The sequence below is a fragment of the Protopterus annectens genome, chromosome 15.part0 (assembly GCF_019279795.1).
Source record: "Protopterus annectens isolate FY-2018-M chromosome 15.part0, PAN1.0, whole genome shotgun sequence".
Classification (NCBI taxonomy): Eukaryota; Metazoa; Chordata; order Ceratodontiformes; family Protopteridae; genus Protopterus; species Protopterus annectens.
In genome coordinates this window covers 532,975,477-532,991,541 of record NC_056749.1, presented here as the reverse complement: position 1 = coordinate 532,991,541, position 16,065 = coordinate 532,975,477, and the positions used below count along the sequence as shown (strand labels likewise).

The following is a 16,065-nucleotide window of genomic DNA, read 5'->3' as shown; positions in this document are numbered from 1 at the left end:
CACCTTTCCATCTGATTTCATAGCTCTTTACAGAGTGCATGTAACAAAGGCTAAATGTAACTATCATCGCCATGGCAGCTTAGATCAGTGTCCCCACCACTTGGGGGAAACTTGCTCCATGTCAAGTCCTGATTCCTGCTGTAGATATGCTACTCCTGCCAGATCTTCAAGCAATATAGAGGATGCCTTTCACCAGACTCATTTTGCCAGGTCAAAGAGGTTCTTCATGCAGTTGGAATGATGACTGATACCACCTCAGAAAGGTAACATATGTGTCATCATGATATATTTCAGGTCCCTCTATGATTGATTTCAGTTATTACAGAGTCATGCTGCATGCATCAGCTATTTTAGCCCATTGTAAGCTTGTAGAGGGCAGGTTTGTGGCACACCACTGGCTGGTTGAGCAGTAGGAGTGCTGTCCTGCACCTCTTCTCTCCTCTGTGAGAGGTGAACTTCACAGATGACTCTCTTCCTCGTCCCACAGTTAAACTCATTAATTCAGAGGCACTGAAATTTAATTTCTTGGAAAATATTTCTTTTTCTGCCTATCACCTTGACCTGCAGTACTTTAGTACTTCAGGCAATCATGCATACAAAACCATATCTGTTTTTTTTTTTCTCTCGATGACTGGGTATGTCAAAAGACCATTCTGTTTCTTCTTAAAAGTTGTTTCTAAATTGTCTGTGAAACAATCTATTCATTTTTATGTTTAATTTGCTAGATCAGAAATCAGAGGAGATGTAGATCTTCATACCCAATATGTGCAGCATCAGCTTAGGTTTCAGCTGAAGTGTCAGCATGAGTCTAGGAAAACAGAATAGCAGATAGGTTCTCTTGCTCTGTGAGAGGAAGGGCTGTCAGTCACCAAGCACATTCTTTTCATGTGGATTAGCAAATAAATTATTTTTTATCACCAAGTGTCTAGCTACCCACTGGAAGATGTTGCAGTCAAAGGCAATTCCAGTACAGGTATTGTTTCTTGCAATACTTGATTCAAGAATGTCTCTCCACTGTAGACATATGTGCTATGGCCAGTGGCTGCTCATTTCATGCCTTCTGCAACCATTATTGTCCCAAGCACCACCACAAGAAATGGACTTCCTTTGGCACTTCTATATTCAGCAGTTATACTCTTCCACCCCATCAGATTTACAGCTTAGGATTCAACCCAGCTGTTGGCTCAAAAAAAAGGACCTACAATTTTAGACATAACATGTATGTTTTTTTCCATTTTAGTTGGGCTGCAAGGGGATCCTCCTTAGGGGGTACCAAATACTCTCTTCCCCTCCTTCCTCTTGTACTTGGTCAGCCCCTCTATGCTACTTTAGCTGTTAGACTTCCCTTGAAACCTAGGCAAAAATATGCTTTCCAAACTATGTGTTAGCAGCATAGTCGACAAATCGTTCTTGTTAGTTATTACTTTACAAAAAACGTGCTTACTCATTTGGAAGTGAACTGGACAGCTCAGTGGCTGGTTGCACTCATATATAGTTGTCATGTGATGTCAAATCGTGAGCCAGCACTGTGTGGACATCTCCTCAAGTGAGGGTTCTTCTGAGGAAAACAAAATGTTGACCTGTGATTGGTGGAAAAAATGCACCCAGTATCTGTCACATCAAAGATGGCAAACTTGCAGATAATATAACACAGGAAAAACAAATCTGTTGTTTATTTTTCATTTAAGTTGTGCTGCCATTTCTTAAGTGCAAATAAGTTCCAATGAATGTACATTAGTCGAGATTAGTGCTATGTACAGGATGCAAAACATTAAGCCAATTTTCTCATCCCTAGATCTGCCCCATCCATGCAATGAATGTTTGTAGTGCATACTGCCTCATTTCATGCTTAGTAACATTTTGCACACCTATAATATATTTTAGATGAAATGCTTTGCCATAATATACTTTGTTGCATCATCAGAGCTAAATGAACTTGCTTGCTATCCTGTTTACTACTATTCTAAAAATGGCTCATCAGGTAACAAATTCCGCTAGTTTCTAGAGATGGGAACTAGCTTCTGCACAGTTTATAAAATGTGTCTGTGACAGAAGGAGTTCGTAAATCAGCTTTGCAAATTCAAATTTTCATTTTTATTCTGAGACAGGAAACTAACATGCCATGGTTGTTAGTTTGTAGCTGGCTTGATTTGGCAAAAAGAAACTATATCTAAGTCACAAAGTCGTACTGTTAATTCCTCATCTACAAACCAGCACCTACCTCTGGCAGCAGTTGATACAAACTATGAGATGTGCAGTGAGACAAGCATACCACTGCACCTAAAATGTATTGATAATAGATGGGACCAACCAAATCATTTAGATAATATAGTTGTGCTTTCGTGTTGGTACTAATCCAAAATGGGATGCCAAACAAATAGTGTGAGTAGTACCTCTGTACAGTTCCCTTCGTGTAGTCATTCTCCTCAAATTTGCTTTAGAAAGTACTGCAGCACACTGATTGTGTGCAAGACATTCTGCTATATCCAGTGATTTTAAACTCCTCTATTTCTACATTATAAGTCAGTTCTCTTGAATTATATACAGCAATTCATTCCCTTTTTTAACCTGGTTGTCTTAAGTCAGAAATTTATCAATCTAAAGGTGTTTACATTTGAAATAGCAGAGTTAACATTTCTAGTCAGCTGCTTAAAAAAACATGTCCATTTGGGAACTGTAAGTTTCGTCTTTTGTCATCTTCTAAACTGTCTGCCATTCTGCCTACCTATCTGTCTATCTCTCTCTCCATCCAGCTATTTGTTTCCATTTGCCCATCAATATTTTCCCTACTAAAAGCTAATCGATGACCCTACAAAAGTTATGCAAGTTGGATTTATTAAAAGGAAACATCTTATTTTTTACTTACATTTCGATGATGTTTGGAGCCTATAAAGAGGATGATAAGGAACATACAGATCCCAGCAAAGGAAATAAGCTGTTCCGGCCTTTTAGATGTGTCCAGTACTAACCAAACCACCAAGCCACACAAGATGGCTATCCAAAATATCCTAAAATGAAAATACAAAAAGAGCAATAAGAAAAAGTAGGTTGTGCAAAGACTCATGTTTTTTTTTCTTTAATTTATACAGATTTAGACAGTTTCCCAGGCCTAAGCAATATTATATGAATTGCTGTTAAGATATCATAATCTAAATCAGGGAACAGAAACATACTTCTTCAGGACTTATTACCTCCTGTTTGATTAGATAATAAATAAATAGATATGTACTAACATACATACATACATACATAATGTGATTTTTTTGAAATAAGAAAGAGTCCTAGGATATCAGAATATCTGATATTGTAACTTTCAATTCAGATATTTGCATATATTTTATAATGTCTGACAGTGCAGAGGATTCAGGCTATGAGCTGTTAACAAGATACTTCCTGTAGTCCATAGGTTCATAGATTAGTACTAGGTTCATAGATTAGTACTAAGCTAACTGCTCTTGAGAGCCATTTTAAGCCTAGTCAATTATCCCTTGTGAGACTCAAACCCTGTATCTTGTGCTTGGAAGGCAGACACCTTAACCATTAGGCCACCCTCCCTCCTGTCCAGTGTTTGATTCTCTCACCCATCATTTGCCTGCTGCATGATACCGAGCTGGTTACATATAGAGAAGCTGACTAGGATATATTCCTTTTGACTAAGAGTGAGACAAATAACATGGTTTGACTTTGATAATTAATCTCATAGTCAGCTTTACGCACCAGCAAACCTTCCATTCGCTGAGGGCCCCCTGGTCCTGGGAGCCCCCAACTACAGCTAGTTATTTTATATTAATATCTTGTAACATTTGTCAAACCAAAAAAAGCTAGTACAGCAATCTTGTGCACTGAATAAACCATGTGGGTAATAATAACTCTTATCTATATCTCCTTTAAAATTGAAATATATCTTTGATGATAGTAATTCTGATTTTTTAAGTAAAAAGTGTCACGATTTCATGAAATTGTTTCACCACTGGTATAGTGCCCTTGACTTAGTTAATCCTGCTGGTGGGCATTCTCTCCACTAAAACTAACATCACAGTCAGCTTTAGTCACCAGCAAGACCTATGACTGCTGGTGGCCTCTTTAATCATCCATAATTGTGTTGGAGCTCCATAATTATTCATAACTGTGTTGGTGTTCCATAATTATCCATAATTATGTTGGAGCTCCATAATTATTCATAACTGTGTTGGAGCTCCATAATTATTCATAACTGTGTTGGTGTTCCATAATTATCCATAATTATGTTGGAGCTCCATAATTATTCATAACTGTGTTGGAGCTCCATAATTATTCATAACTGTGTTGGTGTTCCATAATTATCCATAATTATGCTGGAGCTCCATAATTATTCATAACTGTGATGGAGCTTCATAATTATTCATAACTGTGTTGGTGTTCCATAATAGCTGCCACTGGTTGGGGGGAAAATGAAGTGAAAAAAAATTGTTCATTTTCTGATTATGCTGTTTATCTGAAGCAAACTTGTGATATGACCCCATTAGGATAAAGCCAGTAATCACTAAATGACCAAAAACAAAGTAAACGCAAGAGATCAATAGCTCAGAGCGTCTTAGTGCATAGTCTGGATTTTAAGAACTGATGCTTCCAATCGTCAAGGACATTTTCTCTTTTAGGGAATTATATAAATACAGCAGAACACCAGATACTACAATACTTAACTTTTTTGCTCAAGAATTTTGAGCAAAGCCAAATATATTAGCAGAATAAAGGCTCAAAATCAGGAACATTTTTAAAATAGTACTCTAGTTCACTTAAAAAGTTAATAGAATAACACATTTTGCATCAATGTGCATTTTTGGACAATAAGAAGTATGGAGCTCTGAAGTCTGGATTTATTGACTGTCTATAATCTTAAATGATTCACCAGCAAATCAAACTTTTTATGAGATACAGAGAAAAAATATGAGGCAAAATCAGGGACATTCTATGAAATCAGAGACAGTGACAGGTATGAATTATTCCTCAATGAGGTAAATAAAAGTGACTTAACCCTCTTGTTGTTTGATGACTGCAAAACAGCACTCACAGGTCTGGTGTGGCCGTACCAATATTGCATAATGTGTTGCTGTTTGCTGAAATCTGTGCAAAATTTGTGTGCATGTATGTGTGTATTTGTATGTATTGTGGGGTGGTGTCATGGGCTGTAGTGTAAGAGTAACAAGATAGTTAAAATTTATTTAACTTTCTAGCATAAGCATCATCAGCATTGTCATTCTGCTTGTGTGTTGGCAAGTGGACTTGTTTGCAGTATATTTAAGAGCAACAAGCTGGCCATATTTTCCTTCACTTACCATCACAAACATAGACCTTACACATGATAGCTGGCTGTCTTTGGTGGTTTGGCTGAAAGAAGATGTGTCCAAAAGTAACTTTTATTGCCACTGCGGTACAGTGAGTAGTGTTGCCATTACATGCCAAGAATATACTTAACTCTTCTGGGTAGAAATAAAAAAATGCAGTTAAGAAGTAATTACATTTCAAAAGTAAGGCATAAAATACATCACGGAACATTTAGACATTTAGAGCTTCTAGAAGTCTGGTGGCTCCCAAAACCCAGGACTGTATAATTGGATTTTGACATGGACATAGTGCTGGTTTCTGCTCTCAGTCACTCCCATTCTAAAACTAGCTCTTCTCATATGTGAGTACAGAAGGTTTCTGTAGGCTGTGTGGGAAGTGGGGATGGTGTGGCCACTACTTCTTTCATTTTCATCACAATCACACCTTACAGGTGTGCACAGGAAGTCATTATAGCTTGTGTAGGGGCTGGGGACAGTGTGGTCATTGTTTCTTATACTTTTCTCACAGACCTCGTAGTGTACAAAGAAAGTTACATTAGCTTGTGTAGGGGCAGCGTACTGTTAAGGAATAACAAAGTGGACTACATCACTGTAATCATTATTTTCTAACAACCACTCATCAGGCTCCTATGCAGGTGACCGCCTTTGAGGTAAGGGGTGAGGAGTGAGGAGGAATGCTATGTATATGTATGACCACAGTGACTTGGAATGCATGACTGTGGCCATCTGAACCTCTGCTTTCCTCCTACTCTTACACCAGAGGGATGCACAGGCAGTGACTGCATTATTTTTGGTGGTGGGCATTAGGGAGGCAGGCAAACAGGCAGACAGCATTATCAGATAGGATTTGTGTCCTACCAATAACTGTCTAGTTACTTTATTGTGAGATACTATTTTGTCAGCTGTGAACATTAAGACTTGGGCACAACTTATGTCTTCCTTCAAATCCTGATGTCTTCACTGATTTAAAAAGCTTAGGAAAATGCTCTAAAATACACCCCAAGGCATCTATAACCTTAGATTTTTGGATCCCTGGCATAAGTGAGTTATTTCCTAAATGGTTATTACTGTGCTGTTTTGGTCAGGAAAGATCCGTTGAATGGATGCAATGAAAAACTAAAGTTGAACAGCAACACTAAACTTCTCTCCTTAATCGTAATTTCTCTTCAAGCCATCATTGAATGAAAAGGTTGTTTAATAAGAAAAAAATTTAAATGTACTTCAGAATACATAGAAAGTTATGGCTTCTTCAAAAAGCTGAATAGTAAGGGAAAATGTGAGAAAAGGAAGAAAACTGCAATGTGCATGTTATGGGGAGCTACAGATGGGAAGGACAGAAGGAGCCATTGGAGGTTGTGGGTGTGCTTGTGGAGGTGGTGAAACAGTAGGTAGTGCTTAGGGCAGCATTTCACCTAAGTCCATTCCTGTACATATAGTTGCTGTAATGTATCACGGATGCAACTAAATGCCAGTAATTGTGAATGCCTTTCTGGGAGATGGGCTAACATAGTGTGGTATACAGGCCCGTCTTAATGTTTCTTAGAAGGGGTGACGATGATAGGATGATACTTAAACACTATGTATCCAGGGGGCCCCTAACTTGACATTTGCTGGGTGCCCCCAAAATGTTAACATTGGGTCTGAATAATTCATAGCAAGAAGTTCAAATTCTGCCCTTAATGCCTAGAAAATGATGACAAGTTTTAAGTTTCTGGTGCTTAGGAGGGTATGGGAGACATGAAGAGAATAACGACAGCCTCTAATGGAAACATTTTTAGTCTTGGAGCTACTGTTTAAGTCAACAGTAGAACATTTGGTATAGTACATGTTCATGTTTAGATCCTTAAATATCAGCTGGACTGAATTTCTAAGCATGATCTGTACATGTAATCAATAATCCATATGCCTTCTGTGGTAATTCATTTTCCCAATTCCTATAGCAGGACCTACCCAGAGTACAGCTCAGAGGCGCAACACTGCAGTGGACTGCCTATCTAGCCAATCGCAAATGACAATGAACAGCTGCCATGACCTGTGACTGTGCTATTATGAGATGACCTCGGAATTCTAAATTTAAGGTTTGCAATCTTGCATCAGTTCTATTCTTTTGTTCTTGTTTGTTGCATTTTGTTTTAGCTTAAATTTGTTTTACTTTACATTTCTTTTATTTTAAATTTGTTTTTATCTTGGAGTTTTAAAAGCACTTTTTAGGGCAATTTAGTAAATATTTCTTTTCTGTTCTCTACTCTGACTGCAAAGAGATTAAGACTAGGGGATCTGCAGGAGGAGTTGTGAAGTAGCATTTATTATCTAAGGTAAGGAGAACAGGAAACTGTTTTAATCTTTTGTTGCTGCCACTGACCCATGGCTGCCGCTGCTGCTGCCCTGACTCCAAGTTTCTCACTCACTCACCTTTTCTCTGATGTGATATTAAATTCTGTGTCTCTTGAGTGGCCTGATCTTCCTGTAACTTTGTCTTTGGAAACTCTAACCACACTCATATTGCCTTCTGTAATAAGCACTAGAAGTTCTAGGAAGACCCTCTCCCTTAGACTGTTAAAACCTCATAGGTTCATAGGTATATGCTAAGCTTATGATCACAAGGGTCTTTTAAAATCTAGCTATACATCTCAAATGTATCCAACAAGTTTGGTGCACAGTAGAAGTTATTTTTAGGGATATGTTTAAGTTAGGGCATGTGTGGTCAAACATTTATAGGTTGCCTCTATTCATTATGGACATAGGTGACAGACCTGCGGTGAATTTCCGATTTCTCATCCAGTGATCCAAATTATGCTTGGATAGGGTCCAAGCAGAATTCTGCTTCACATGGATGGGAAGCGTTTTCCAAAGAAGGGAGTATGCTCTGAGACACACACCTGTATCTCCAACATGTCATATTTATGTCACAAGCAAGTTTAGGTCCCTGGTTTGGGTAGCTGTTATGCCATTTGTTTTGCGGAGATGCAAGAGGTTCATCAGCTCGGGACACTGGGATGCCTTGTATTCTAGACATAGATCACCCCTAAACAATCTTTAGGAGACAGAATATAGGGACAGGGCTTTGAGGCAATCTGCATAGGACATGTTAATGCCCACTATTATTTTTGTGAGGACCCTCTGTGAACATTCGAGTTGTTGCATGTGTCCAGTCAGGTAGATACTGAAGGGGTCATTTTACTCAATGGTGGGTCTAATGAATACTAGCTACAGTGGAATGATGACTTCCTTAGACCCAGATGCCATACTTTTGCTTATACATTGAGCAACATAGAATGATTTCCTTATTACCTTAGACACGTATCAGTCAAAAACCAGGTTACTGCCTACATACGTCACCACATCCCTGACTACAGTCTACTCTTAGGGATGTGTTATCAATGAGGTAGTTTTCTGAGGTACTATTATCCATTTTTTGACACTGGGGTTTAAACTGTGTCTCTAGTGCCAGGTATTTGTCTGTATTAGCTCCTACTGGAGGATATCAGTGCCTTGGGAGGATTCTATGACTGCTCCCAGTTTACAATCATCTGCGTACTTGGTTAGCCAGAAGCCCTTGAAATTGGCCTTGACTTCAAAGATGTAGATTCCAAAAATGAGTGGAACCAACACTGAGTCCTGAGGGACACCACTAGTGAATGGCCTCTTTATGGTGGTGGACTCCCCTATCCTAACTTTCTAGGACCTATCTGAGAGCCAGCTTTCAATCCAAAGTGTAACGTAAGGGTTTATGCTTAATTTTGTGAGTTTTTTACAATGCCCAAGTGGGGTATTGCATAAAATACCTTGGCAAAGGCAAGTCAGGCAGTATGCACCATTTTGCCCTTGTCCGTTGCCGTGGTGACCTTCTCAAAGAAGTCTGCCAGACTGACTAGACATGATCTTCCCTTGGAAAAAACAAACTGGGTTGTATCCAGTGTCTGAAGGTTTCCAATGCCATTATTAGATAGATAATTCTTTCCATGGCTTTGCATATAAGACTAGTCAAACTAATAGGTCTGTAGTTTCCGAGGTCTGTAGAAGGCCACCCTTATGCAGAGAGATGACTGTTGCAGTTCCCTATTCACATAGCATGAAGCCTGTCTTCTTGGCTGCCTGTGGGGATATGGTTAAATAGTGACTCCAGTGATCCTGATAGGTCAGGTTTCATGCTAATTAGGAGGCATCCTGGGATATTATCGAGGCCCATCAATATGGTGTTCTTACCCTTGGAGAGTGCAATTAGGATGGTTGGGGGTTTATTTTTGATGATATTTCTTGAGGGGTTATGGGGCATAATATTGGAAATTAACTTTTGGCCAGTAGATTTGCTACATCTTCCGATACCATGTAGATGGCTTCATTCACAATTGTCTCCGCACATTGTTAGATACAGCCTTTGAGATTATAGATATAGCAAAATAACTCCTTCTGGTTGTCTTTGGCCTGGGACACTATTTTTACCTCAAAATTTACTTTGGTAGACCTGCTTTGCCCCCTGAGCTATTTGTTTAGATTGATGAGAGAGCTGTTATCATGCTGGTATTGTATTTCCTGACCTTTGCTATGACTTTCTTCCTTATGTTATACAGCCTGCTGATGTTTGGATTGCACCAAGGTGGCTTTTTTTGGATTTGTTCTGAGCTTATTTCTTGTAGGCACAGCTGTCTCTATGCATTTATTAACATGACTGTACAGAGTATCTGTAAAAAATTACACATAGGCAAAGGTCTGATACTATATCCTTGCTAGCTATAGGTCATCCCCATGATTCAGGAAACCCATAACGCATACATAAACTTACTGGAAACACATACTATTTAACCCTATACCATTTCTTGTGTGACTTTAACTACCCCACTATAAACTGGAAATCATAAATGACCCTAAACCTGCAGGCCCAGAGTTTCATAGATTTTGTAAATACTAACATGCTGGATGAGATTGCCCACACACCCATTATGGCAGCAAACATACTGGACCTTGTCCTCACTAACATGGGTGAACACTGCACCTGCACTAGTGTAATGTCCTCTCTGGCAAGGTCAGACCATGAAGCTGTCTCCTTGAAATAAAAATAAAACCCATGACCCCAGTTAACCCTGTAGCATTTAGAAACTATTCTAAGGCCAACTTCCTATTATTAAATGACAGCCCCACAAGCCCCCCAAACCCTGTGACACAGTTGCCTGCAGCAGTTTGGATGTGGAGAAGCTTTGGCCTGTCATCCTTTTTGACCAGCCTTGAAGTGATGTTGCCATTGATGTAGATTGAGACATGTCCATTTTTAGCTCCTGCCTGTACAGTAGCTGGCCTAAATATGTGGAAGGCATTATAGCCTTGCACTGTGGTGCTCTTCATGGCTTTAAACCATGTTTTGGTAACTGCACAGATATCTGTATTCTCCAGGGTGAGGAGAGTTTGGACGCAGTGGTGTTTCTTGTTTAAACATCTGGCATTGAGCAGTAACACTTTTAGATTCTCTTGGACTGTTGTTGCTATGTTGTAAGGTTTTTCAGTTTGGCATTACCTAAAAAAGGCACTACGAGAGAGGACAATGTTTTAGCCAATATTCAAAAGCCCAGAAAGGACAGGTGCAGACCATCCTTGACGAAGGAATTTGATTTGCTGACCATATCCTCCCATGTTCCCAAATATTACACCCCATTGGAATTACACTAGAAGCTAAGGTAATCATTAAAGTTAGTCATTGTTCATACTGTGGCATCATCCTTGGCAAAGGTAGAATGCTGCTCATAGCCTGGGAAACATAATCCAAGAGTTCCATAATGTCTCTCTTTATATAGTCCAGTGACATATGTCTCATTTACACCCATATGAACTATGGCCTGTGGTCCACTGACCTGAGTGCATGAGTTATCTAGCGTAGTCTGGCTCCTGACAGACAACTGACTGTGACTTTCGCCTTATTCAGTCTGGTGAGTGGGACATCTGTGTGTCTCACAGTGGAGTCCCCATTACTAAAATATTGGATTGTGTGGTGCCTTGCTTTATGCCTTTGAAGTAGAGGTCCATACTGTGTGGTTGTATATGTTGTAGTAAGTGTTGTTTTGGTGGAGTGCTTTTGGAGCTGTTGAGGATATCTATTGCAGGTCCAATATCTGTGTGTCTGATCCATATGGTGAATGCAGTGTGTACACTTCCAACAAACTGATTGGTATTATGTGTGCTTGCATGTGAGAGCTTTGCCTGTAGTGACATTGTATAAACACGTCTCACATACCTTATTAGTTTGTTTGAGAATAAGCTGGTTGTCAGTAAACATAAGGCAATTGCTGCATTGCCTCAGAATGTCCATATCCACCAGGCTGGCTGTGGAGACATCAGGAAAGTTCATGTTCATGTTTTTTTTTTTTTGCCCTATTTGGGTAGTCAGTAAGTCATTGCAGGAGTGGAGGGTAGTAAAGGGAATATCTATTCCTAAGCATGTGGGGCATTTTTTGTCCCTATGCAAACTAGTTTCTCTTCACACAGCCTAGTAAAAGGTAAATCCTGCTGAGCCAAAAGTTCAGGAAGTCAACAATTAAGTACCAGCAACAAACACAAAGTAGCAAATACACAGTAACATTTCCTGGAAGTGCAAATCTCAACCATCAATCAGCAAACAGTATAATATTAGAGACCTTTAAAATGACTTAATGTACAAAATTAACAAATAAAGCAACAATAAAACAGCAGCACTCGAATACAGTTAACTGGAGTGCAAAACAATAAAATAAATATCTTATCTGCCAAGAATGGAGCAGAATTAATGCAGGACCCTCTCAGAGTGTGGTCAGGATGTCAAGCAGATGGTAACTATTGGAAAATGAGCAGGAGACGATTTGTAATAAAAGAGGTTTACTCAAGAGCAATACTGGTTTGCAGGGTGGGCACTCAGTATTATGGAAAATAATGGGTGGGAAAAGTACTTAAATAGTTTGCACAACTGACAATAGAAAATAGAAAATAGAAAATAGAAATGCAACAGGGAAAGGATGGAATTTGGAAGTCATATTACCATAAGGGGCAGAAACCAGAGACACAGGCTTTTAAAACCATAACAGAGAAAGGATGAGTGGATTGGAGAAAAAGTCAAGCTGCAAGAAGCAGGCTAACTAGAGAAGGATCCAATCAAATAAAGCCAATATTGGAGCTCTGTGACTTCAGAAACTGTAGCAAGTCCTAGTTCTGTTAGCCCTATAACTCTGAGCTACAGGTCAATAAACCTCAGGTAGGTTAGAATTGTTGAAACTTTACCTTTTACAGTTGGGGGCAGGGAAGAACTGTAATCAGTAGCGAGCATTACTTAACATATCAGTGAGGTTGGGGTAGACACAAAGAACTAGGGAAAAATAGCAAACAGATAGGCAGTGGAATGCAACTTTAAGAAGGTAAATGATAAGCAGAATATAAGACTGTAGCAGCAAAGGTGGAATGTAGCAGTGTAGCACAAATCCTGAAGCAGAATTTACATTACTGCAATCCCACTACAGTCTAAGGCACCAGACTATGCAGAAATGTACCAGTAACAGTGTTTATGGGAAAATTCAGTAACAAATGAGTAAATGAGGCTCAAATATGGCAGTAATCCATAGTTCTGCCACAACTGCAAATTAAAGTGGAAAACTAAGGCCCAAGACAGAGTTTAAAAAACAGACATCTAGCTTTTACAAGTAATTTAATTTATGTAGATATAAGCGCAGTATAATGTATAAACAATGCTAAAATCTTACAGTAATACATAATCTTCACACAAATGCAAATGAGGGAACAAGACTAAGGTCCCAGAGCAAACTAAAAACATACAAACATAACTTTTTTGGCTAAAACATGGAGGAAAATGTAAAAGTACATAAAAAAGCCATTATCACCACACAGGTCATTGCAAGTGCAACTGAAACTATTTAAATGACAACAACAGGATTCTATTATTAAATGCTTAAGTTCTCTGTCCTTTTTTCCCTTTTTGTTGTCCCTGCTTTGAATAAACAACACAGCATTTAAAATATTTTAAATTGACTGTTTCTCTCCAATAGAACAGTACCTGTGGTGGGTTCACTTTCAAAAAACTTTTATCCCACCCTGAAAAAAGTCTCCAATTCATTGATGTCATCAAGGCCACTAAATGCAGGTAGTTTTCTTGCCAATTCCCTCCCCAAACTGATATCATCATCACCGTCCTAAAAACCCACCCATTCTGTGATGTCACAGCTCCCTAGTCCTTCCCCTACCCATACAGAAAGTAAAGGCTAGAACATGGAAACAGTACATGAGTCAAGTCTCCTGCTGTGAGCTGTCAATCACAGCAGGTAACAGCTCAAATTACCCTTAGCACTTTGACAGCTAGGGAAGTTAGGTGTGAAGGGGGATGGGAGATGAGCCAAACTAGTACAATTCAGGCTTCACAAAAAATGCAGTTTAGCCATTCTAAAAAGAAGCAGCAGTGAAAAGCACTTTGAAAGTTTGTTCTGTGTCATTTTCACTGTTTGTGTTTTTTAAGTAGTCATTGAACAGCATGAAATGTTACTTAAAACTAATTGACTGAAAGACAGCAGTGTATGCATGTAAAACCAATGCAGTGATAGGAGCTATAGGAAGAAAGAGGCCTGCATGATGTAACTTTTTACAGATGAGCACTGCATTGTGGGATACCTAGAGGCAGAGTAAACAATCAGAATTACTTCAAGATGCCAGACTCCATGTGGTCAGACTCAGAAATTATGTATAAAAATATTTAAAAACCTGTAAACAGTCCCAGAGTGGTGTTAAAATGTAGGAAACGCAAAACTATGATGAACTAAACATGTTTTTTGAGTCTGTGGGTGCAGTTCTCCTTTAAGCATAATTGAAATTAATTCTTCTTTCTTCACTTTTTGATAAAATTCTTGCTTCTCATAGCTCAAGGCTTTCAAAGCCTCTCAAAGTCTTAAATAAAAGACAAGTTACCCTCGCTTATATATCTTCAGAACTTCTGTTCTGTTACCCTTTCTTTCATATCTTCCCACTGTTTATTGTACACTGCAATACATAGAGTATTAATCCATTTTCTTCCATTCTCCTTTTAAAATTAAAAAAATGTCTGGGCAATACCACAAATCACTTATTGCCTACAAGTCACATCTCAAGACTGAGCTTGGGACCAATGCTTCCATTTTGCTCCTTGTGAGAAAAGAAGCACAATGGATTATTTTCTAGCCTTCTTCAAGACTGCCAGTAACTGAAAAATATGGTTGATGCTTCTTAGGAGTTAGCTGCGGTTACTGCTGCTGTTTGGCTCCTGGTAAGAGAAAGCGCATGAGGACATTGATGCCTGGGTGTCTCTGATTGGGCAGTGTGTATGGGACTTCTCTGACTAGTCTGGTTTTACACCATAGAGTAGTGTTGGTCTCTTGCACTGTGCTTCTGTACTTATTACCCAGGACACCTATCAGGAGAAGGTTACAACAAGCCTACAGAGCCATACAACATTTGGCACTGGACTCCTGATCAACAAAGTATCTGTCACCTACATCTTAGGAGCCAGCTTGAGATTAGTGCTACTGTTCTGCTTCTGGTGACAGAAGGAGCAAACGGACATTGATTCCTAGTTGAATGTAGCTGTGGAAAAACTGGGTAGTACCTAATAGGCAAATCACCACTATTTATCATTTTTGGCAAACCTAATTCTGTCTTTTCACCATGTGCTGCTAGCCTCAGTCTAACCAAACTTCAAAGCAACACTCTGGCTACTTCAGCTATAAAACTTCAGGGTCTTCAATGTAAATCTCTTACAATCCTCGAGTACTATGACCAGCCCTTGTCATCTAAGCTCTGGTAACATGGCTCACCAATATGGTCTTTCCCCATCTGTGGCCAGTCTGATTGTATTAGGTGTTGCAGTCTAGCAAGTGCCATTTGCATACCGACTGCTCACTGCTTTTCACACTTAAAAAGTACAACCTACAAGAGATGTAAATATTTAAAACATGGAGGCAAACCTGTTACATCAGCCCACTGTCAGTAAGCATCATATACCCACAGCACCACATGAGTCACAACATACCATTAAGCTATAACTTATGCCAAAGTCCCCCATAATACACTCTAAAAGATCTTAGACAGTAGCATGTTAGACAACACCTACTCCTTCTCTACTCCTTTATGCAATGACACATATATCAAACAAGCGTCACCAGGAAAGCAAGGCCTAAGCCCATAAGACCCATTAAGTATGCTGCCACACAGGGAAATGTCTTAGACATAAGTGACTCTATCGTTAGGCATGCAGACTCCATACTCATTAGGTTGGACAACAACAGGGTGAGTGTAAGCTGCTTGTCTGCTGACAGAATTCATGAAATCAAAAGGGCACTAAGGTCTCTTAAACCAAACAAGTATAAATATAAGCTAGTGGTGGGTAACCCATGTGAGAGTGAATGATCTGAGGTGTTCTGCCCAGTGGGGCATTCAGAGGTACACAATGGAACTTACTATGCATGTGTTAGAGGCAACAAAAAACCCAGATTTTGAGTAGTTTCTTGCCTTCACTAATAATGATGCCTAGATACCAACAAAGATAATCTGTTTTAATAATTGGTTAAGTAGTTGTGTCACTCTAATGGGGTCTAAAGATGGTAGTAAGTAAAACTTCCTGTTTCATCATGGATGGCTTACTTTCATACCAGGGCTCCTGTGCACTGGCTAAAAGCCTTTACTGCCCCTATAGTGCCTTTTTTAGATAGAGTACCTAACAGGATATTTCTGGCCACGGTGGTGCAGC

General features: G+C 39.3%; 1 protein-coding gene across 1 annotated transcript in view; it reads right to left on the bottom strand.

Moving 5' to 3' along the window:
* Nucleotides 1–16,065, bottom strand: part of LOC122789853 (sodium/nucleoside cotransporter 1-like) — a 486,120-nt gene that overhangs the window by 346,125 nt on the left and 123,930 nt on the right. The window contains exon 8 of the mRNA XM_044057287.1: nucleotides 2,867–3,008. Coding sequence (XP_043913222.1) covers nucleotides 2,867–3,008 — 142 coding nt within the window. The remainder of the gene's footprint in view (nucleotides 1–2,866; nucleotides 3,009–16,065) is intronic.